This window comes from Benincasa hispida, chromosome 12 (assembly GCF_009727055.1).
Source record: "Benincasa hispida cultivar B227 chromosome 12, ASM972705v1, whole genome shotgun sequence".
NCBI lineage: Eukaryota > Viridiplantae > Streptophyta > Magnoliopsida > Cucurbitales > Cucurbitaceae > Benincasa > Benincasa hispida.
The window spans coordinates 34,815,618-34,839,974 of NC_052360.1; the positions used below are offsets into that span (position 1 = coordinate 34,815,618).

The 24,357-nt window shown below is 33.4% G+C and overlaps 1 protein-coding gene across 4 annotated transcripts; it reads right to left on the reverse strand.

Moving 5' to 3' along the window:
• Window positions 1-680: 680 nt before the first annotated feature.
• LOC120068262 lies at window positions 681-15,008 on the reverse strand. Of its 4 annotated transcripts, none has more exons than XM_039019975.1 (17): window positions 14,814-15,008; window positions 13,622-13,684; window positions 13,457-13,548; window positions 13,179-13,355; window positions 12,975-13,041; window positions 11,863-12,074; window positions 11,701-11,767; window positions 11,550-11,623; window positions 11,401-11,476; window positions 10,988-11,316; window positions 10,475-10,880; window positions 10,265-10,365; window positions 10,090-10,130; window positions 9,421-9,613; window positions 1,910-2,054; window positions 1,631-1,764; window positions 681-992 (listed from the first exon to the last, which is right to left on the reverse strand). In XM_039019975.1, the coding sequence occupies exons 2-17, from the start codon at window positions 13,662-13,664 to the stop codon at window positions 846-848; spliced, it is 2,304 nt and encodes a 767-aa protein (XP_038875903.1). In that variant the 5' UTR covers window positions 13,665-13,684; window positions 14,814-15,008; the 3' UTR covers window positions 681-845. The 4 variants fall into 4 exon arrangements, with proteins under 4 accessions (XP_038875903.1, XP_038875904.1, XP_038875902.1 ...); XM_039019976.1 differs by having other exon boundaries at window positions 10,090-10,127; window positions 13,622-13,700; XM_039019974.1 differs by having other exon boundaries at window positions 13,622-13,700.
• Between the last annotated feature and the right edge of the window lie 9,349 nt (window positions 15,009-24,357).

Sequence of the window (24,357 nt, forward strand, 5' to 3'; positions counted from 1 at the left end):
ACAGAGCACTCTGTTCATCCATAAACACCCAAAGCTTGCTCCTCATTTCATTGGCCCTTTTCAGATTATTGACCTTGTCGAAGATGTGGCATACAGGCTTGCTCTACTAGCAAATGTAACTATTCACCCACCGCGATATTGGGTGTTCGAAAGGTTTGACCCATTGTGACCTCACCTACTAACTTTGAAGTTTTAATTCAATGGGAAGGCATGATTTCTGAGGATGCCACGTGAGAAAACAAATTACATATTGTTGAGCAATTCCTTGATTTTCACCTTGAGGACAAGGTGGTTCTTTGGGATGGTGATGGACCCCAGTTATTAAAAGATATATGAAAAAAAGAGAGAGGTAGAACTAAATGTACAATAATGGAGTGGGGAAAATTAGTTAGTTATGGGAGAGATGAATTTGCGTGGGGCCGAAAGGAGAGATTGAGTTGTTACGAGGGGTTGTTTAGGGGAGGGGTGAAGAGAATTTTGATTATCTTTTTACTTGTTATCAATTGTAGCTCAAAAAGCATGAGGGAGGAAGTCTCGGCTTCCTTGATCATTTGACCTAAACAGTGAATATATATCTAACTTCTATCGGTTTACCAAACAAATTTTCTACATTGAAAAAAAAAGAATCTTTCTAAAAAAATTAGAAGACACCAAATTTATACACTTCACTACACAAGACAGACTAGGAATATTCTTATCTGAAGGATTACGAATAAAAAGTTCTGAATATTCCAAGGGTCACCCCACCAACAATTAACCAACACGTAATCTAAAAGCCATGCATTGATTTAATTATGGACAAGATTCATAACAAAAAAATGTGAGAACAAAGAGGGAGGCATACATTAATAATCAAATTTATACTCATCCCATCTATTAGGATCATCATCATCATCGCTTTCATCAGCCTTCAATGGACTGTGAAGCTCACCACCAACAGATTCTTCCTTTCCTGTCTCCTCCATTCCTTCGGGTTTTGCCACTTCTTCTTCCTATTCACAAAAACCATTATATTTCCAAAATTAGGTCCCACATCCAAATCAAATGCCATAAGAGATTAAATTACATGAATCACCCAACTCATCACTCTCTATTCCCCTTCCATTTTCCAAAGGCAATAACCATTTTTATAAATTATGGGAAAAAACAAATCAGCACTAGGGGGAAATAGGTGTGTAGCCCTAGGGTCCAAGTAGAAACCAGAAAAGAAATCGACAAGGTTGGACCAAATGGATCGACATTTTCTAGTTTGGCATCTGATTTAAGCCGTATAAATGGATTAAACAAATGTCATTTGGGATGGGGTGGAGTGGGGCAGAGTTCAGGGGGACTGAAAAAATTCAGAGAGAAACAACAGAAATTGACTAAACTAAGTCAATTTGGTCAGCTCAGTAGTGATAGATTTTTTTGGTTTCAGTTTAGTTCAGATATTGGATTAGGCCAGTTTCAATCTGTACAACACCCCCACCCCCCGAAAAAAAATGCTTCGAAATTTCGTTTTGCAGTCGAAATGGTGGCTTTAAAAGCTAACGAACCTAACCAGCTTATACCCCTATGTGCACCATATAACACATCTACGCCACAGTGGAGAAGAAAACTAAGGAGAGGAGAAACAAGAGAGAAGCCATACATTAGTTTCAGGAGACAACTCTCGCTGCTCTTCATCCCCACTATTTTCAGTCAACTCATCTTGATTGGATTCATGTTTTGCCTTATTAGCGGCTTCTTTCAGCTGCTCGATCAACAATAAAAATTGGGAATGGTCTGCAAAATACTTGATGTAAGACCATAGTCTCGAACCAAAAGTTTTTGAAAAATAAAAAATTGAAAAAGGGGACAGTTATAAGACAAGACCATCGTTAGTCATATAGCATGGAAAGTTGAGGAAAAAAGGAAAATAAAACATTACCTTTGGCACGATTAGCTATAGCATCAGATAGGCGAAATGGATGATGACGTTCTTCACTTTTGAATTTTAGTTTAATTTGATGCCGTGTTCGGCCTGGAAACAATTGTTGTATCATACAAAAATCCGTTCCGAATTGTCGTACAGCCTAAAAGGTGAACAAAGAATTAGTTTAATGGTAGTAAAACCTTCCAATTTATTCCAAAAGATGACATTCCAAATACCAACAATTTAATTGTTTCAATGAAAATATCAAGTCCTAAAGTTTTTATTAACCAAAATAAAAAAAAGCTATGGCAACAAAGCTTGAGGCCAAAAGGATTACAAAAAAGTTTTTCTTAAGAGAGAGAGAGAGAGAGAGATCCGGCTTAGAAGATTCATCTTCCTTGCTTGCCAGCTGGTAAAAAATTACGGTATTTATGGGGCTAGAAAGGACCATGGTTGCATATACTATTGGCAAAGGATATGGCTCAAAGATTCATGGCTGCTCAGTTCAAAGAGGGGGAAGGGAACACCAATCTTTTCCACACTTGGGATGTCCTTGAGGACAAGAAAAAACTAGATATCTCTGACTGATGACACGATACAAGACAATCTGAAACTGAAGGTCGTGGTAAAAATTTTCTACAAATCTTTTACTAGAGAGATGACAACAAAAGGTTTGTGGTCCAAAATCTTCAGTGGGATCCCCCCTCAATTCTTACTGGAGCCCAGGGCTCAAAAGACCTTGGCCAACTTTTTGAAAAAAGTCGGAACATCTGAAGACTAGTCGACGAAGTTCCAAGATTTTTTTTTTTTTGGTTATGATAAAATCATCAATATCTGCAATAATGATTATATAAAATGAATGAAAGTACAAAAAGAGTCATACAAAAAGTTCTTAAAAAAGGCAACAACAAAGTGGGAAGTGCAAACAAATTAAAAATTACTGAGCCAAACAAACCCCGACTCTCCAACTCTCCTTCATTCTATCCAAAACCACCCAAATCTAATCAACTTATCAATAAATTATTAATATAACTATATAAGAATTGACTTTCTTCTCTTTGTTGAGCCAAACAAACTCTAACAGTTTGACCCGTAATAGATTCTTGTAGATGGGACTTTCTGTCATTGATTTTTTTTCTTAAAAAGAAACCACATCTCATTGATATATTGAAAAGGAATAAATGTTCAAGGGATACAAACTCTCCAGGGAGTAGTCATCACATCAAGATAAAGAAACGTTTGAAGAACGAAGAACTTTTCTAAGATTGATGCCTGAATGACTTGTAACTTTTGCAAACAAAAGCTGAAGCTAATAGAAAGGCCTCCACCAAACACTAAAAACCCAACAAAAACTGAAAACTGATACTGATAGCAACATTTCTAACCTTCAAAAGAAATTAAGAACGAAGCACCAACCCACAAAATAACGGCCAAAACCAAGTACAAGGTAGTCTGTTGCAACAAACATCAGAAACTTCTCAGGACCATAATGATCTGTTAGTTGAACTATCTGTTTACGGAGAGATTTCACACATCTCAAGACCACCAGCTTCATTAAGAGATGCAAATTTCGAAGGCATTGAGGGAGGAAGACTCTCCTCATCTTTTTCCTTTTCCTGAAGGCTTTGAGAGAAGGATTCTTCACACATATCTTCAAAGTTAATATCCATAGGTTGCACTAATGATTCCATGCTACTGCTAATTCGCTTCACCACAATGTGAGGGAGAAAGAGGATTGAAGGTCGAAGGATGTTATGAAGTATCAATAAAAGGCTCATTAACAGTAGCAAATGGCTCGCAAGGAGAATTATTATAAATAACCAATTTACTATTTTTCGCTGTAATATAATGGAAACGAAAGGCATGCTCTACCATGATACACTAAGATTCTGTTAGACCCCCAATCATCAATACGTACAAGAGGAGGGGTAGAAAAGGAAAATTTCCTAGAATAGTAGAAGTTGAAAAAGAATATTTGGTTGGGGGTGGAGCATGACCAAGAAAAGGAAATATTTCCGTATGAATAAGGGAAGGGACCACTTTCTGTTCTTTAAATAGCAGGGCATAGCAAGGGTGAAAGGCAGAGATGAATTTGGGCTATTAGCTGGAGAGCTTCAGCTGAAAGAGAGAAAACAGCCCTCTCGAATAGGCTGGTTCCTATCTTTTTCCTTTAGAGTTTTCTTGTTTTCGTTATTAGTTCATGAGGTTTATATCTGTAATGTTTTCCCTCTTGTTACATAAATAATATATAGCAGTACTTGCTCTGTTTTTCTGGGAATATCTTCTTTGTTAGGTAATTTTTATCTTGTTGCAGAGTTTGGTATGGATCAGAGACATAAAACATCATGGGGCGAACAAGGCAAATGGCACAAAAACAAATGGAAGAGAGGGTGGAAGCCAATGAGAAAGAAATATCAAGTATGAAGGATATGCTGCTGATACTATGCAAGAACATTGAGAAACTAACCGAGGAGGTGAAGGAGATGACCTCGTTGCGGAAGGCAACTGAATCGAGTACGTGTGAGGGCTCAAAACTTAAAATGAAGGAGAAAATCGGTGAATCAGATTCAGGACTGGGATCGGAAAAAGGGTCAAGCGGAGTGGACAAAAGCAAGTACAAACAATTGGAGATACCAATATTTTCAAGAGAAAACCCAGAATCCTGAGTATATCGGGCTGAGCACTATTTCGACATACACGACCTCAGTGACTGCGAGAAAGTGAAGGTGGCTGTTGTGAGCTTCGCACTAGATGAAGTCAACTGGTTCCGTTGGAGCCATAACCGACAACTGATCAACACATGAGAGGAACTGAAGAAACGACTGTTTGATCGATATAGGCCAACCAGCGAAGGGAGTATATGGGCACGACTACTACAGATCAAGCAAGATGGAAGCTACACTGACTATGTGAAGAAATTTGTCACCTACTCCGCACCATTGTCGGAGATGGTCAAGGATGTGCTGACGGACGCCTTTCTAAATGGGTTGGAGCCATCCCTGCAAGCAGAAGTCATTAGTAGGCATCCCAAAGGGCTGGATGAGTGTATGAAGGAGGCTAAACTAGTTAATAACCGTAATATTGCTCTTAAATTGGCCCTAAGCGAATTAGGCCTTGTTGGGCCTATCAGTACTAAAGCCCAAAATGCAACGGGAAATAAAGCATCGACATCAGAAGTGAAGTACAGCCCAAAGGGATCCGAAGTTGGCGCAGTCAGGCAAGTCTCATTCCAGTCAAAACAAATCCGGTGAAGGAGGCACCGATGAGACGATTATCCGACAGCGAATACAGTGAGCGCCTGGAAAAGGGGCTTTGTTTCCGGTGTAATGACAAGTACTCCCAAGGACATCGGTGTAAGGTACGTGAAAACCGAGAACTAATGTTGTTTATCTCGAATGAAGGAGACAATGGTGAGGACCCAAAAACAAGGGTGATGGAAGAGACACCGAAGCTACAAAGGGTCGAAGTCGTTGAAGACGTGGAAGTATCCCTGCGATCGATGATGGGATTTCCCAAGAAGGGAGCGATGAAGCTGAAAGGTACGATTCTCGATTGCGAAGTCTTGGTGAACTGCCAGTCACGTTAACTACGGGTTACGAGGTAGTAGTCGGAAATGGAGATGCGGTGCACGGGAGGGGAATCTATAAGTCTGTAAAGCTTTTGTTACAGTGGTTGACGATCGAGGCTGATTTCCTCCAAATGGAGTTGGGTAAAATAGACGTGATCCTAGGTATGCAGTGTTAGTGACAATCGGTTTCATGGGTGTTAGTTGGTCCTCACTTCTGACGTGCTTCAAGGACGAGAAGAACACAGTCCTTCTCCAAGGGGACCCATCTTTAACTCGTTCAGAAGTATCCTTAAAGGTAATGGCTAAAGAATGGGAAGAAGATGACCAAGGATTCTTGGTTGAGTTCCAAAATGTGGAGTGTGCTGGTGAAGGCGAAATCAAAGCTGTCAGCAGTAACATAAAAGACCCCCTTCCTGTGATGATTGAAGCTGTGTTACAGGAGATTGCAAACATTTACAAACTACCTACCGGACTGCCTCCCAAGAGGGCCATAGATCATCAAATAAACTTATTAGCAAGGCAACCTCCTGTGAATGTCAGGCCATACAAATACAGCCACCATCAGAAGGAAGAAGTAGAAAGGTTGGTGGAGGAAATGCTGCAAGCCAGCATCATCAGACCAAGTAGGAGTCTGTATTCCAGTCCCATGCTATTGGTAAAGAAAAAAGACGGGGGTTGGAGATTTTGCATGGACTACAGACACGGGTTAGACCCCCAATCATCAATACGTACAAGAGAAGGGGTAGAAAAGGAAAATTGCCTAGAATAGTGGAAGTTGAAAAAGAATATTTGGTTGGGGGTGGAGCATGACCAAGAAAAGGAAATATAACCGTATGGATAAGGGAAGGGACCACTTTCTGTTCTTTAAATAGCAAGGTATAGCAAGGGTGAAAGGCAGAGAAGAATTTGGGCTATTAGAGAGCTTCAGCTGAAGGAGAGAAAACAGCCCTCTCGAATAGGCTGGTTCCTATCTTTTTCCTTTAGAGATTTCTTGTTTCCTTATTAGTTCATGAGGATTATATCTGTAATCTTTTCCCTCTTGTTACATAAATAATATATAGCAGTACTTGCTCTGTTTTTTCTGGGAATATCTTCTTTGTTAGGTAATTTTTATCTTGTTGCAGAGTTTGGTACCCAACAGATTCAACCCTTCGTCACTCTGATCCATAAAAAACCAATATATATAGACTCACACAGACAAACACACAATGAAATCAGAAGACACCTCAACAGAAACCATAAAAAAGTTAAAGACGGAGGCTCATCAATCACACTCTACCATCCAATGAATTCGGAAGAAGTGTGCTTACTGCTTATCACTAGACCACTCCTCATAAGCGAATGAAAATCAACATAGAGTGATGTGGTAGGATTAGAGTAAATTAAGATATCTTGGTTAAATCCTTAATTGGTTAGGATTAAGATTATTTTCCTTGACTGTTTAGGATTATGATTAGTTCACTTGATTTATTAGGATTAGGATTAGTTTATTTATTTTCTTGATTGATTAGGATTACGATTAGTTCCCTTGGTTTTTTAGGATTAGAATTAGTTTATTTGATTAATTAGGATTAGGATTAGTTTGCTTTCCAATTCTTTATAAATAGAGAGATTATCTTTTTGTATGGGCAACTATTGATTCGTAATAAAGACTTTGATTTATTGGAGATTTTTCTCCTTTTATTTCCTAGGCTACATCAATTTGATAACAGAGCAGCAGCCTGGACCAACGTTGACTGTGGTCGGTGGAAGGCCGGGAAACTCTTAACGACACCGACTACATGAGAGAGCTTCGTGAGTTGTACTCGTTGTTGAACAGTCCACATTTATATAGGGAGAACCCTATAAATTCTAGTAAAGAAAGAAGATACCAAATTTTTTTTCAAGATTTTACAAGAATGGATTATTACCAATCAAGGAAGATGTTGAAGAAAAAATATAGCAGCTGGTATAGGTAAGAAAGCCAAATTTACTCTAAAAAATAGTGCTGGAATTCTGACTCAAGTGATTCAGAATAAAATTTTCAATATAATAACTTGGCTTGTGCTCGATATTCTCAAATAACATATCATTATCCACATTTGAAATTAGATTATAGTTATTCTAGTGATTTCAAAGAAGATTCTAATGCTATTTGGAACAGAATAACAAGGCGACATTATCAACAAGGAGCCAGACGATCCAATCAAACTGGTTTCTCAAGAAATCGACGTAAGAATTGGGAGTTAGACAATTCAAAAAATGATTCAGAGTGTGAAAGAAATTATTATGACCAACATCAAAAAACGTCGATGAATCATTCCAACAACAATATAGAGGTCGAAACATTTTCAAGAAAACATAAATATTCAAATAAGAGCATCTATCGTGAAAACTTTTGAAAGGCAATGGATGAAATTTGGGGTCTTTTGGAAAAAAAAATTCAAGGCAAAATTATAATCTTCGAGATTTTTCAAGAATTACATTTAATCAATCAAAAAGAACAAGAACTCATCTAAATGGGCTGTGAAATTGCACAAAAAAAGAACGGATTATAAGAAAATAAAAAATCAATTAAAGACAAGTCTAACAAGACAGGTAGAAAGATCAAAGAGGAGCTTGTGTTGGAAGAAGAAAAAATCGATGGAACTAACACGGAGGTTGCTCAATTTGAACCAAATGATGAGGAACAATTAATCAATGGAATCAAAGATGAAGGTGTTGAAGAAAATGAAGCCACTACAAAGAATGTGTCCATTTGGTTAGATCAATTAACTAAGGCACACAACCAACCACAACTCCTTCCACCGCAAGAGAATAGAACAGAAATTAACCTTGGCCACCAAGAAAGACAACAAGAGAATCAACAACACCAATGGTATGCAAGAAATATTCAAGATTCACCAAGAACCGTTAGAACAACCAAGATCAAGGTTATGTTTGAGGAAATATTGGGAGTATGTGAATTCTTCAAGTGTGGAAGAAAAAATATTCATGGGCAACCTAATTCAAAGAGAATTGAAAATCTTTTTCCTCCATTCTTTGAGGAGTCTACATATAATTTTAGCAACAGAGAATTTTTTGAACAACTTAATTCTTGGGATCATTGATTATAGTATTGATGGAAATAGTTTTCCCTTTCAAGAATCAAATATCCAATATATTGGCGTGACTCGTGAAAATTGGTTGTTATTGATACCCGATATTCAAAGATGTGTCCGTTCGAGTGGCTTACTTTTTTATTTTTACCTTCATTTTTGTTTTAAAACTCGAGGACGAGTTTTTTTAGGAGGGATAGAATGATGTGGTAGGATTAGAGTAAATTAGGATATCTTGGTTAAATCCTTAATTGGTTAAGATTAGGATTATTTTTCTTGATTGATTAGGATTATGATTAGTTCCATTGGTTTAGTAGGATTAGGATTAGTTTATTTATTTTCTTGATTGATTAGGATTATGATAAGTTCCCTTGGTTTTTTAGAATTAGGATTAGTTTGCTTTCCAATTCTCTATAAATAGAGAGATCTTTTTGTATGGACAACTTTTGATTCATAATAACGACTTTGATTTTATTATTGGAGATTTCTCTCCTTTTATCTTTTACGCTACATCATAGAGCTTCCATTTTTTTGTGAGATTTAAAACCTTTGAGGAACTACCTATTCAAGTTTGATTGATATCTTGTCTGCCGTGAACGGATTAAGCAAACTAGAGACGTTAAAATGATTTTCCAAAGCATCTTTTAATCTTTTTCCTGTTGTTATGGACAATCTAAAATACAACCTATTCACATGGGAGATTAATCATCTATCATGCCACAAGTTCTCCAACAATTTAGATTCCTACCATTTCCCAACTAGAAGACAGTACCTTCCTCCACAAAAGACAACGCCATCAGTATCATATGTAAAGTGTCTCAAGCCAAGCCAATCAAATAATATCACAAATATTTTTGGGGATAAAAAAGAGGTATAATTACCTCATAAAAACGCTCTGTGTCCTGCTTTGACCACTTTGTACGTGGTGTTTTGTCCATGAATGACTGGTAATTAAAGTAAGCAGAAGTCATGTCAACTACATCAGGCGTTTCATCATCATCAGTACCTCTACCTTGTTCAGAAGCAAGGTTTTCCTCTCCATCATTGTACATCTCCTCACCGAAAGTATCGGTTCTGAACATTAAAAGAACAAGGAGTAAAAAAGAAAGAAAGAAGAAAGCCAACAGAAAGGGGGGGAAATATTTATCAAAGAAAGGAAGAAATAAATCAACAATGAGATAAAGAAGAAGATGGGCTCAACTTAAATTTGAGAGAGGTTATAATTACAAAAAAAATTAGGATTGCTAGACCAAAAAGAAGCAAAAAATATCTAGTTGATCCTTGAACTTTCAAAATTAAAAATTTAGTCCTGGAGCTTTTGAATTTTTTAAAGTTCCCAGATCTATTGGACACAAAATTAAAAGTCTAAGATTCCATTAGACATAAAATACCACTGAGTCAAGCTCACTTTGGCAAATCAGGCACAATTAAGAGTCCAGTGGTGTCTCATCACCTATTTTTCATTAAAAAAATGAAAATAAATCATCACAATTCTTTTCATTATAAACAATTTATAGCTATGAAGTAAAGATGACTTTGAAGTTTTGGACCTTTGATTGGTTGCTGATTTTCTTGTGCTTGCAACTTTCTTCTACATTAAAACAACAGGCCCCAAGGAATCTCATTAGTATACGAGAGGCAGAAAACTAGCAAAAACAAAAACCACCATAGAAAATAAAATCATCAGTTCTGTGCAGCTTAAGAGATACTGAAAAGAAAAAGCACCTCTAACTTCTCCTTGTGCTCGTGATAAATAATGAGATCCCGGAAACTTATTTTTTGAAAGTCAATTTCATCCTCTGGAGTTTCAAGCAAAACCTTGTTTACTGTGAAAGCAGAAAATTATTAATAATCTGACAAAAAGCACATTTCTACATTAACTATACATAGTAATTGCAAGAGAATTTACACGTTGGCAGCTAGAGAGACAGTTACCTTGCCTTCTATTTCGACGAGTTGAATGGGAAAACTTCTTAGGGCGTTTTTCGGCCTGCAAATCTGGAACAGCTTTATTCGCCTCCTTGCGCTTCCGAGTTGGTTTTTCATTATCAGTCGAAGGTTTTGAAGACTTTGTTGATGTTTTTTTTCCTCGACCTCCTTTTGGGGCTTCGTTTTTGTTATAGCCATCTCCATGCATATCAGAATTACTAGACGGTTCATTAGGGAAGTTTCTATTCTCATCAACACCATCTTCTGGCTCATCAAGTTGATGAGAAACCTTCTTTCTCAACTTCCTTGAAGTTTTGCTGTGCTCAATTTCTTCACCAACTGGGGGGAACATCTTTTGTTGCTGAGAAATATTTGATTCTGTTGAAGGTTCTTCTTCGCCATTCTTACCACCCTAAAAACCTCAATTATAAAAAGAACAAGTTAATAACAACCAAACATAATTGCACAAACTAAAAACTAATTCGTATTTAATCACATTTCAACAGTAATTTACATTACCTCTTCTCTTAACATCTCATCCCGATCATCTGAATTAAAATCATCCATCAGTATGTCACCATAAGAGTCATATGCTAATGATTCTACATTAACAGGTGTTTCAGTGTGCTGGTTGACAGGAGCATAACCATCAAAGTCAATCGAAGAATCATTAAGACCACCATCTGGATGTGTCCCAATTGAGGCTTCATGCATGCCGCTAGTATCACAAGACATAACTTGTGGAGACAGTGGAAGCATATTAGAGATTTCTGGCTGAGAGATTTGTGTGCAAGCATCTCCTGCAGTTCTTATTTTGGGCTTTGGTATATACTTGCAAGCAGGTTGTTCTAAAAACAAGATGAATGTAATAAGCAACATATTTCAAAAACGATATAACTATAAAACAGAAAGGTTGGTTGGATTTGTCTTACCAGAGGGAGTAGTGGTCACAGAACTTATTGTATCCATGGTGATATTAGCCCCTGCCCCACATTCCTGAAACATCAACTACATGTGGACGAGTGAACGAAGATATTTTTGAAAGAAATAACTCCAATTGTTAACAAAACAAGACTTTCACCTCTATTTCCAACCTTTGTTTGTCCAAATCTCCATCCTCGTTGGAGATTGTTGCATGCTTAAGGCTTGAAGGATCTTTACATGTAGGAGAACAAACATTAGAACAACCACTATAGAGGAAATGAGATATGAGAAAAATGTCAATTAGTTACCTGCTTCATTCTTTGGTTGGTTATGAAAATCATCTAGACATTCCAATTCGTAAAATAGATCTATATTCTGAAAATAAAACGACTATTAGTAAAGAACGGAGAAAAAAAGATGTACCTAGAGCAATAATTCCTCTAATAAATACATAGAAAATTAGCACATACCTGTCCTGCTATTTTACCATCATTGAAATGCTCGTGCTCAGATTGGATTGATCCTAGTCCAACTTGATCCAGAACCGTAGCTTCGTGAGCTGAAGAGGCACTTGGATGGGAATAATTCAATAGTTCCAAATTTTTTGTATCATCAATCAGATTTTTTACTCCAACAGGACCCAAGGAGGAAGTAGTGAGATCAATTGCATCAGTCACTCCATCTTGAACATCAATGGAATACCGATTATTTGTGTCAATGACAATGTTTGAAACCAAATAATAAGACTTGAAAATTATATAGAAAGATAAATAAATAAGAAAATACAGTAAGAAACCCCAAGTAATTCATGGTACTAGGGCCTTCGCATCTTGAGCTCACTCAACACTAAACCACAGCAATACTACTTACCTCCCTCAAAGCCCAGCCCTCAAACAAATGATCTCTAACAAAATTGCAACTGATTACCTAGCTGATTCTTATATTACTCCTTGCTATTAATTAAGACCCTACCAAACAATTGAAACTAATGGGAAAATTGGGAATTTCTCTTGAGATCAAAGATGCTGCAACAATTATATTTTTTGGGTTATATTTGATGTCAAATTGAAACTCATATCATTCAATTCACAAGTAAAATTACATTGTAATTTGCAAGTACTTGGATATTTGGAAAGAACATTTCATATTACAAAACAATAGATAAATTACAATTTACAAATTGTTCCCCATGGTTTGAACAAATTTCTATTTGATCCTCATGATTTTTGAAGCTTCAAAATTTAATTAACATGGTTTGTGCTTACCTTCAATTTGGTCTTAGTTTTAATTTACTTTATGGTTTGGTTAAATATCAAAAATTGTCCCTACTATCATAACACATAGGAGAATTTGTGAAGTTTGCCTAAACCAAAGGGACCAAGTTGAAAATTTTTCATCATTGAGACTAAATTCAATCTATAGGGATCAAATTAAAACTAAGCAGAAACTATAGAAACTATATTGAAACTTTGCCCAAACTTAAGGATCAATTTTATAATTTAATCTTAAAGTATTTAATAACTGTATTTTCCAATGTACCACATCATCATAACTTCAACAAATATTTTAAACTAGTACTTACCTTCGATAGTAGAACCTGAAGGAAGAATACCACCATAAGAATCCAAATCAAACTGTGCCGAGTCTACCTGGAAACATCAAATTTCCTTACCAAATCAAACTTAAAAGTGAAATAATATATGGTTGTATTATAGAGAAATCTATATGACCAACTTTCTGATTTTCTGGCACCAAACGTGGCTAAACAATAATAAGTAAATTGTACCATTTTAGCACTTTCCACAGAGGTGGGATGTGAACCAATGAAATCAGATCTTGCGGTAGCCAAGAGCAAATCATCTTCAGACTCCCTTTTCTCCTCCACAGGAAGTTGGGATGACGATGTGATTGATTTTGAGTTTCCGCTACCATCACGACAAGATTTAGTATCCGATATTGTTCCCTGCAAATAAAGTAGATTCATGAAAACATTCTCCACGAAATATCCCAGCTTAGTCAATTGCCCATCACTCGAGCCAGCAAAAGATACTGCATAGGTCTTACCTTCTTATCTAGAGATAGCGTGGACTTTGGGGGCAAAGTTTGTTTTTTAGGACGTGGCTTGATCTTTGGTTGAAATCTACCCCCAGCTCGAGCTGCAAAAAACCAATATCAATTACTCATTATCAAGAAAATACAAATGCACAAACTGATGTATGTAAAGCTTACATGTGACGCCAGGATCAGAAAATATTTCATCAAAAGGGTCCATAAGTGAAGCGTCGAGTTTGTCTGCACCAACAGGAAACTTTTGGATTGGACGTTATGGATACTTCTTATTCCTTTTTAGTAGGTAAAAAATCACAACTAAAAGTTCACAAATACACGTCGTCTAAAGGGTAAAATGTAAAATTGAAGCTGGGAATGCATAAAAGTTCACAGATTGTGTGGATAACTGGCAGTGTTTTCTAAGCACAAGAAGCACTCAAATGAAAAGTTCTTGGTCATTACAAACAAACAAAGCACACAAAAAGTCTCTTCTAGATCCTTTTAGAGAGTTTGTCTCTTATACTCTACGGAAGGTCAAAATCCAAAGAATGTGAAGTTCTTTTTCTTTTTTTACAACCACCATGAGTGTCCAAGCCAGCTTCCGCACACCTTGACTAATCTCATGGGCTAATCCACCTAACCTTGCAGCATTTGGATAACAAGAAAACTCAAAAGATATTAATAGGTGATCATCGAACACATTCCTTAATAAGCCCTTTACTAAATCATGTCCTTCATTTACTACTAGGTCAACCCATTAAGTAATTTTTTTGGCCAGTTATCCATGGAAGAGTGGACACTCTTGATCGACTTTCGAGAAAGTTGCACTCTTGGTTGGGCCATTTTGTTGCATTCTCTGTCATTTGATATTCAACATAATTTTTTCTACTAGATGAGGAAGGTCGATGCAGAACAGAACATAGCGGAGAGTTTCAATCCAGGTGCATAATTAGTAAAAATATTGAATTTCTAATGACTTTAAATTAAATTGAACTCGTTTTAATTTTACCGTATTTAGCGATTGGTTGAATCCAAGAAGACAAAAGGAAAAAAAAAAATTAGAACTCGCCAACGCGCCTGAGTGATGGAGGGGTTCGGGACCTCGGCAACAATCAGTTGCAGAAGAATGCGGCGGACAGTTCACGCGGCTACTACATTACATGGGAGTGGTGTGCCGGCACGGTTGCAGCAGAGATTAAAAAATATATATATACCAATGGAGGCTTGGCGGGCCTTACGACTTAAGCGAATTAATTCGAAGTAAATAATAGAAAATTAGATTACAGAGTAATGAAACAATAAACTACAGAGGAGGAAGTGGGCGATGGACGAAAGAAAGAAGAAAGAAGAAAGTGAGGAGGAAGTGACTCACGAGAGGAACAGAGATGCGGGAAAAGATGAGCAGCTGCCGACGGAGGACGAACGACAGCGACGTGGTGAAGAACGAACGACGACGGTGCAAACTGCAGCGGGCAGGCGATCTGATGGATGGGAGAGAGGGGCGATTATTTCGGCTGCACGAGTGAAGTCTGAAGAAGAATGAAATTGAAAACGGTAAAATGTTGGGAAATTGCCCAAAAATAGGACAAATTTGAGGGATTAAAGATTTTTTTGGAGCTTTTTCAAAATAAAGAGTTTGGAACAAATGGGCATATCAAATGTCAAATTGCCATTTACTATATAAAAAAAAAAAAAAATTAAAAAAACAAAAAAAAAAAAACAAACAAACCATTGAAATCTTGAAAACAATTTTTTTATATTTTCAGTATATCCACATTTTGAATTTGATATTTTAAAAGGTAGAATTTATAAAAAATAACAAAAATTAATAAATATATATTTCAAATTAATAATCTAACTATTTTTATTAAATTAAAATATATAATATATTATATATTATATGATATTACAAAATAAATATTATACTAATTTTTTAACATAATAGTTTTTATTTAACCTAATATTTAGTAAGTAATTTTAATTAGTCTTATGGTTTATAAATATATTATCAAATACATTTTCAAAAATAATTTAAATTCTGAATCTGCTACCAAACACATATATGAAAACCTGAAATACAACTCTAGTTTCACTGAATCCCTTGTTTTCAGATTGTCTACCAAACAAGTCCTAAAACATTCAATTGTGAAACCTTCTTGTTGCGCACAACTTTAGTAGCACCCCTCATCCATCATCAATTTTCCAACTTCCATAACGGACGAAAATGGTAGAACACTCAAATAAATTTGGACAGCAGCTACGACGAAGATTTTGAATACAGCAACGGAATCATGATGAACACTTGGACAACAACGACGATGGAGATTTGGACGACGAGGATGCATTTCGTCAACGTGGATACAACTTCTTTGACAACAACAACAACTTCAATGGAGTGTAACCAGTATATCTTTTACATAAATGTTATAATTTAGGAGTTTTTATGATTTTTATTTGTTTTTTTTTCCTTTTTACCCCTAATTTTAAGGATATTTTTAGTTACAATATGTTCTAGCACTATTATCTATACCTATACTACCTATATAAAAGGTGGAGAAACTTTTTAAATCGATTTTACCCTTCCATTATAAAGTATTCTCACTATTAATTTGGTCGCAATTTCGTCATTCGAAAATAAAATGTTTTAATTTAATGTTATTTAATATTTAGCTACAGGATTACTCATCATATTTAATTTAATTATAAAAAGTTGTAAAGAATCTTAAAATCTCAGAAGTTTTTTTTAAGCAAAAACTCATTATTTGGCACACCAACCTGAGTCGAGTTGAGTTGGTATAGTACACCAACTCAATGTTTGACCTACCAACCTAAATGTTGGTGAAGTTGAGTTGGTATTCTCTTCTTCCAATATTTTCAATGGCTCCACCCATTGTCCAATGTCGGCGACTATCACTATCATGTTTCAGGAACTAACTTTGGGCTCCAATAACCACCTCCGATGACAACTCCGAGATCCAACAGCTACCTCCGATGACAATTCTGACGACTAACTCCGAGCTCCGACAACCTTCGTGCGACCAACCCTGACAACCAATTTCGACCTCTGACAACCACCTCCGACTACAAACTCCCGCGAAGATCATCTTCGATGATCAACTTCAACGACCACCTTCGCACAACCAACTCTAAGATCCAAAAACCACCTCTAACAATAAACTCCAATGACCAACTCAAATACCACCATCACGCAACCAACTTCAAACTCCTACAACCACCTCTTATTACAAACTCCAACGAAAATCATCTTCAATAATCAACTTCGACAACCACTTCTGACGATTATAAGACTAGTAACTTCCATAATCAACTCTGACAACCACTTCTGACTATTATAAAACTGGTGACGGTTAAAGTATGTTATAGGGTTGCTGATTATATAAATAATCGTATTTTGTCTACATTAAGTGTAATATTTATACGTAGAATTTTAAAAGTATTTATATAGTTGAAAAGTGTGTAACATATAACAAAAAAGCATAAAACGAAAGATCTTTTTCCTATAATATTTTATAGCAAAAATTAGTAAAAAATTGAGATTTATCTGATGATCATGGACGATTTGAAAGTGAAATTGTTGAAGAAATGTGGTGACATTCTATTGACTACTAAGATGATGAATGAGATTCAGTTAAAAAAAATCATGATAGAGTAAAAATTCGGAGCAACAACCGGAAGAAGAAGAAAAAGAAGGAGACGATAATGAAATTCATGGAGGAAAATTAGGAATAAAAAGTTTTGATTTCTCTTTGATATCTCATTTTATTTAACCATATTTTTGCAAGAAATGCAATAGGTTAATTGTTGTTCATTACAAAAAAAAAAAAAAAAAAAAAAAAAAAAAAAGTTTTAAAAATTAAAAGAAAAAATTGTAATCCATGTTTTATTCAAACAAAGACAAGTAAAGTTATTGAATAAAAAATTTCAAAATAAAAATAGTAATCATAAAAGTAGATATTTAGGCCATATTTGGTAACTATTTTATTTTTTATTTTTTATTTTTGAAAACCATCTCTATTTTCTCCCAATTTCTTATAAGGATTTGCATCTTTCCTAAATATAATAGTTGAATTTTAACTAAATTCCAAAAACAAAAACAAGTTTTTAAAAACTACTTTTTTAGTTTTCAAATTTCGGCTTGAATTTTTAAATCATTGGTTAAAAAAATAGATAACCAATAAAAAAATTTAGAGGTAGAAGTAGTGTCATAGACTTAATTCTAAAAATCAAATGTCTACCAAATGAGACCTTAGAGTTCAAAAAGTTGCACAAGATATCCCAAACCTATGAACTCAAACCAAATAATTTTGTATCCAAACACAGACTTCATAGATATATATAAACTTCACAAATATATGAACTCCAGACATCCTATCTCAACTCGATCCCAAATAGTCTCTAAGTGTTTTAGCATTTTTGCAACAAATTATATGTTTAATTTAAATAATAATTATGTTAATTAAAAGGTTACGTATCAAATGTTCTTTTTTTCTAACTACCATAATTAATTACTTCAGTTAAGAATACGTGGAAGATTTTTGGTTTTAGAATAAATTCATTCTTTGGTCCTTAAAAAAATATCTTTTATTATTATTATTATTATTATTATTGCTTTATTAATATCATTTATCCTCCATTTTTAATTAATTTAAAGAAAAACAACTCAACCAACGTAAATCTAATTCTCCAAATCTCTTCCGTCTCTATCGATTCAATCCGTCTTTAAAAATTAAATCTCTCAATGTGTTTCTAATTCATAATAATAATAAACAAAATAAAATAAAAACCCATTAATCCACTTTATTCATTTTTAGACGTTTCACACAAAATTGAATTAATAAAAATAAATTAAAGGTGTAAATACTATTTTGGTAATTGAACTTTGAATTTTATTTTATCTTGGTCCCTAGATTTTTAAAAATATTGGTTTTAGTCCCTAAAATTTAAATAGTATATTTTAATCCTGCAATTAAATTTTTGTTAAATCTTAACTGAAAATGTGAGATGCCATGTATTTTTGGACTCTAGATGTGTTGAGTAAGACAAATATAAAGTAAAATGTCTACACCAACGACTCAAAATAGTAAACAACTAAAATCTTAAAATGAAAAATGACTTTCAAGTTATCCCATACAAAATCACTTTATCACCTTATTCAATATTGAAACTGTAGATTTTTTTTTTTAGCATGATTAACTTATTTGATAGCTTAATAGTCTAAAAATTCAAACATTCTGGCCATTTTGTTAAGAAGTTAACAAAATTTTAAGTGTAAGGACCAAAGTAAGCATTTTTAAAAGTTGAAGAACTAAAACATATATTTTTTAAAGTTTAGAGACCAAAATACGACAATATTTAAAGTTCAAGGACCAAAATAAGATTTAAATATAAATTAAAATAAATCATCATTCCGTTAGTGTATAAATTTAAAGTCTTCCGCATATTCCTGAGCCCTATCTCTCTCTTTTTGTTTTTCGATTTTTTTCTATTGCAATTATCTTCAAAATTTGCGATTTTGGTTCCACTAAAGAGAGATTATTATGAATAGAAAAATCTAAAGAATATTTAGACTTTATAACAAAAAGTTTTGACAGGACTTATAACTTTGGAATTTATAAAGTGTAAATATTTTTAAATATTTTTTTAAATTAAAATAGACCCCTTCTCTATTTATTTATTATTTTTTTAAGGACTGAATTTGAGCTGATTTGGGAGAGTTTTACTTTATTTGTTTAGTTTGTTTAGTTTTATTAACTATTTTTTATTTTACTTTAATGTTGTCACTTATAAATTTAATTTAATTTTCAACGGAATAAACGCACTTCATTTTAATTTACATTTTTTTTTTAATACTTAAACATAAGTGAACCATGTCATTGAATTTTTAAGTAGACAAACTTTTTATGTCAATTTTAACCTTACATCATATCCCTTTTCATTATAACATTTTATTTTTGTGGGGGCAAAAATGCACTTTAGTCTTAGAGGTTTGAAAAATAGTTCTAAATAGTTTCGCGACTCTTTTGACCGTTAATTAATTAACAAAAATTAAAATTTCTCAATTTTATTGACATCTAACTATTCAAAACGGACTATGGGGAGAAACATTTGATTTTTCCTTTTCTCCCTTTTAGTTCATGGTCATAAGGTTATGTAATGTAATTCAACATTAAAATTATTAAATATAAAAAATTTCCCCCATTTTGTTTTATTGAAATTCATGTTAAAACGAGCATTTAGAAAAAAATAAACTTTATTCCTAAATAAGGATTTTTTAAAAAAATCACAACTTATCTCTAGAATCTCAAATTCACATTGAATAAAATAAAAGAAAATAATAAATCTTAAATAAAATTGTTTGCCTGTTTTTTTTTGGCACGTCCACCTTAAATTAAAAAAAAGTTTCACCTTTTTGTTCATGTTAATTAAAAAAGTTTTAAAAAATCATATTTTATCTCTAAAATCTCAAATTCACATTTAAGCAAAAGAAAAAAAAATCAAATCTTAAATAAAATTGTTTACCCTGTGTTTTTTTTTTTTTTTTTGGACTTCCACATTAAATTAAAAGAAAGTTTACTTTTTTTTTTGCCATTACATGTTAATTAAAAAAATATTTTCCCTATTTTTTGACATGTTAAATAATAGTAGACTTTCTTTTTTTTAAAAAAAAAAAATCACATCTTATCTTTCAATATCTCAGGTATATATCACATTAATATAATTTGATTTAAAATAAAATAATGAAATCAATTTTTTTCAAGAATTTTGTTAACCCGTCTCCCCAATTTTTTTTTGCTTCCATTTTTTTTTTGAAACTTTGTTGTAGCATTTAAGTATGGTATATATATATTGTTAATGGTTGCATCATTTTTTTCCCTTCTTCTTTAAGAAAAATTTGATGGTTATGTTTAGATATCTCTTATAAATCTAGAAAATAAATATAAATAATAAATGATTTACATACTATTTAAATCTAAAATGTAAAAGGGGTACGAAAAAAACAAGATAAAACTCTAAATCGGAAAAAAAAATTGTGAAACCTTTAAATCAGGTTTAAAAGAAAAAAAAAACATCACAAAAATCATGTTAAAGATATAAACATAAAAAAAAAAAAAAACCAAATCTATATACTAAATTTAAAAGCTAAAGCGAAAATGGGAAAAAAAAAATTAAAATGGCACAATAAAATTCTAAGTCATGTTGAAGGGAAAAAAAATCATATAACTTAAAAAAAAACAATAATAAAAAAATCTATTTACTATCTAAATCTAAAATTCTAAAATCTAAAAAGGGCTATGAAATCTATACTATCTAAGAGGAGCTATAATGAAGAAACATTCAATTTCCTTTTTTGTCCATTTTAGTCGATGATCATAGGGTTATATAAGGTAAAGTCACATTAAAATTATTAAATTAATTTTTTTTTAATGAAATTCACGTTAAAACAAGCATTTAGAAAAAAAAATCAAACTTTATTTCTAAACAAGGGAAGAAATTTTAAAAATCACACTTTATCTCTAAAATCTCAAATTTGAAAAAAAAATCAAACTTTATTCCTAAACAAATAAATAATTTTTAAAAATCACATTTCATCTCTAAAATCTCAAATTCACATTAAATAAAAGGAAAAAAAAATCAAATCTCAAATAAGATTGTTTGTTCTATATTTCCTACACATCAATGTTCAATAAAGTTTTACTTTTTTTTATGTTAATTAAAAAATATTAAAAAAAATCATGTTTTATCTCTAAAATCTATATTATCTAAAAGTACAAAGAGAAACATTTAGTTTCCCCTTTTGTCCCTTTCAATTGATGACCTTTCTTTCTCTTTCTCTTTTTTTTTTTTTTTTTTTTTTTTTTTTTTAATGAAATTCACGTTAAAACAAGCATTTAGGGGACAAAAACCTTTATTCCAAAACAAGGGAAAAATTATAAAAAAAAAATTCACATTTTATCTCTAAAATATCAAATTCACATTAAATAAAAGAAAAAAAAAATCAAATCTTAAATAAAAGTGTTTGCCCTATGTTTTCTGCACTTTGCACGTTAAATTAAAAAAACTTTCACCTTTTTTTTTTTCGCGTTAATTAAAAAATATTTAAAAATCACATTTTATCTCTAAAATCTCAAATTCACATTAAATAAAGGAAAAAAAAATCAAATTTTAAATAAAATGGTTTACCTATGTTTTTTTTTTCTTTCCACTTCCACATTAAATTAAAAAAAGATATACTCTTTTTTTTGCCATTACATGTTAATTTAAAAAAATCTATTACATGTAAATTTAAAAAATCCCTATTTTTTGACATGTTAAAATGAGTTTTTTTTTTAAATAAAAAAATCACATCTTAACTTTTTATATCTCATGCTATAATTACACTAATATGATTTGATTTAAAATAAAATAAAAGAAGTACCAGTCTTCTTTTGCTGAGGAATGAAGAGAGGCGAAAGCCACTTGACATCGAGACTCTGAAGAAGATCCAAACTCCATTAAGAACCAGTGAACGGAAGCAAATCATTCCAAACTCCATTGAGAAAGAACACATACATTTACAGTCTAACAGAAACGATTATGCACAAAGACTAAATTACAACATGTTTCTTAAAGAACAAACAAGGGATCAAGTAAACAATACCTTTGAAGAACCCTTTCTTCACGTATCCCTTGATCGTTGAGCAACGCATCCAATAGCACGAACGCAACGAGCAATTCAGCAAATAACACAAACCGGAAAACCTCGATCATAATCAAGTACAACTCGATCCTCAACCCTCGAACAGAATAAGACACCACCACAAAGGTTACCTTGGTATTCTCGATGTGAGAATCCAAGAGTTGTAGGCTCTGTGTGACTTTGGATAGAGGGAAGGAGGAGGTAAACGATCGAGTAAACGATCTAGTATGAGATCAAACGATCGTGTAGAAGAAGAAGCCTATCGAATAAACTTGCTATTCGATTGTATAGTAACGAGTATATCGTATAGTAACTCGACGCTTGATCGTTTAGCGTCTATTATACTATCGTGTAGTAAAACCTTTTTCCTCGATAGTGTTTTTGTGAGAACGATTCGAATGGATGATTGTGAAAACTATTTTTCTTTTTATCTCATAGTTACCATAAACCACAAATAACCTCCAACTCAAGTCGGTTATTGAGAAAAAGAATTATTAATTATCATATAATTAATAAATTATAAATAAATGTAATAACTAACTTATCATATTATATTTATAACCTACAGTTTTAATATTACATCATATGCAATATATAAACCATAGTTCTTTTTCTATTTTATGGTATTTAATATAAATTAATTTATATTAATTCCTCCAATCAAATAATGTATCAAATACATTATATCAATTATATCACATATAATTGAATCAATCTTATTATATCATATATAATCAATTTTCCTCTTGTTAATTTGAACACTTCAAACTAATCCAAAATCTGATTCCCAACTTGAACCCATTGAGCTACTAAGGAGAGCTTATGGACCTGTAGCTTGAAGCTCCAACGATACGTGAATAACCGACTAAACTCTTTAATCACGATATCTACAATCCATTAATTGTCGATCTTTAATGGAGTACCCGACAGTTGCATTCTTCACACTACAAATATATTTCTATGTCCATTGGATATAACCAATCAACAATGCGATGACCTTTACAAATTGCTCGTAAATACAACTGGGCCAATTTACCATTTTGCTCCTGTAGTTACATCTAACTTCTTAAGTACCACTGATTCCTCTAATGAACAATAAGTCATAAATAAGTCATAGTCCCACTATGACTGAGTCCTCTCTTCCCAAGATAGGGTGTGGCCACCATGTTCAAGACTCAGAATCAGCCCTTAAGGGAACAATTTATCTACTTACCTCTGCATCAGGGAAGGAGAGAATTTCGTCTTGTGTAGCTGAGTTCCCAACTTCCCAATCAGACAAATCCCCAAAATGGTGGGCTTGTTGAGTTGGCAATCTGACCACTCTCACCCATACAAATCAAAGGACCGCCCTCATGGGCAAGAGTTCCCAACTCACTCAGGATTCAGGTCATGTCACCTATGATCATCCTAGTGAAATGTAAGTCTCTATTATCAATGACGTTATATAAAGAGACTAATCATTTCGTGGTCCGGTCTTATACAAACTCTTTGTATAGGATACCTCCATTCGCATGTCTCCACATGAATGATCAGAATCAAATCATTTGTAGCACTTTATAATACTTGTAACATCTACAAAGCGGGTCGTATCCGTAGTGTCACTAAGATAAGGTATCCCTCCTTATCCATCTACTACAGACCATTTAGGTTATTAATTTAAACAAGATCCACCAGTATGTCTCTACATACTTGTTTAAATTTACATAAAATAACCTTGAATCTTAGTTTATTGGATCGAGTAAATGTTTATAAAATAACACTTATTTTATTAGTAACAATATGTTTACAGAGTTTACAAACTACGAGACTACCAGGATATTTAGGACACCATTCCCAACAATCTCCCACTTTTCCTAAGGCCTCGGGAGACTAATGTACAATACAAAATACAATAAACTAGAGCATACACTATACCCCAGTAACATCTTTCACTTATCCTAGACAAGGTGCCGCATATCCTGTAGACTCAGACTCTCTAGACGACCCTCGAACAATTTAGCCATGAGAGCCTTTGTAAACGAATCAACAACGTTGTGCTCCGACACAATCTTTGTGACAATCACATCAGAACGATGCACAATCTCCTGGATCAAATGATACTTCCGTTCTATATGCTTGCCTCTTTGATGACTCCGAGGTTCCTTAGAATTTTCCACAGCCTCGTTATTATCACAATAAAGTGTGATCGACAAAGACATATTTGGAACAACTTCCAAAT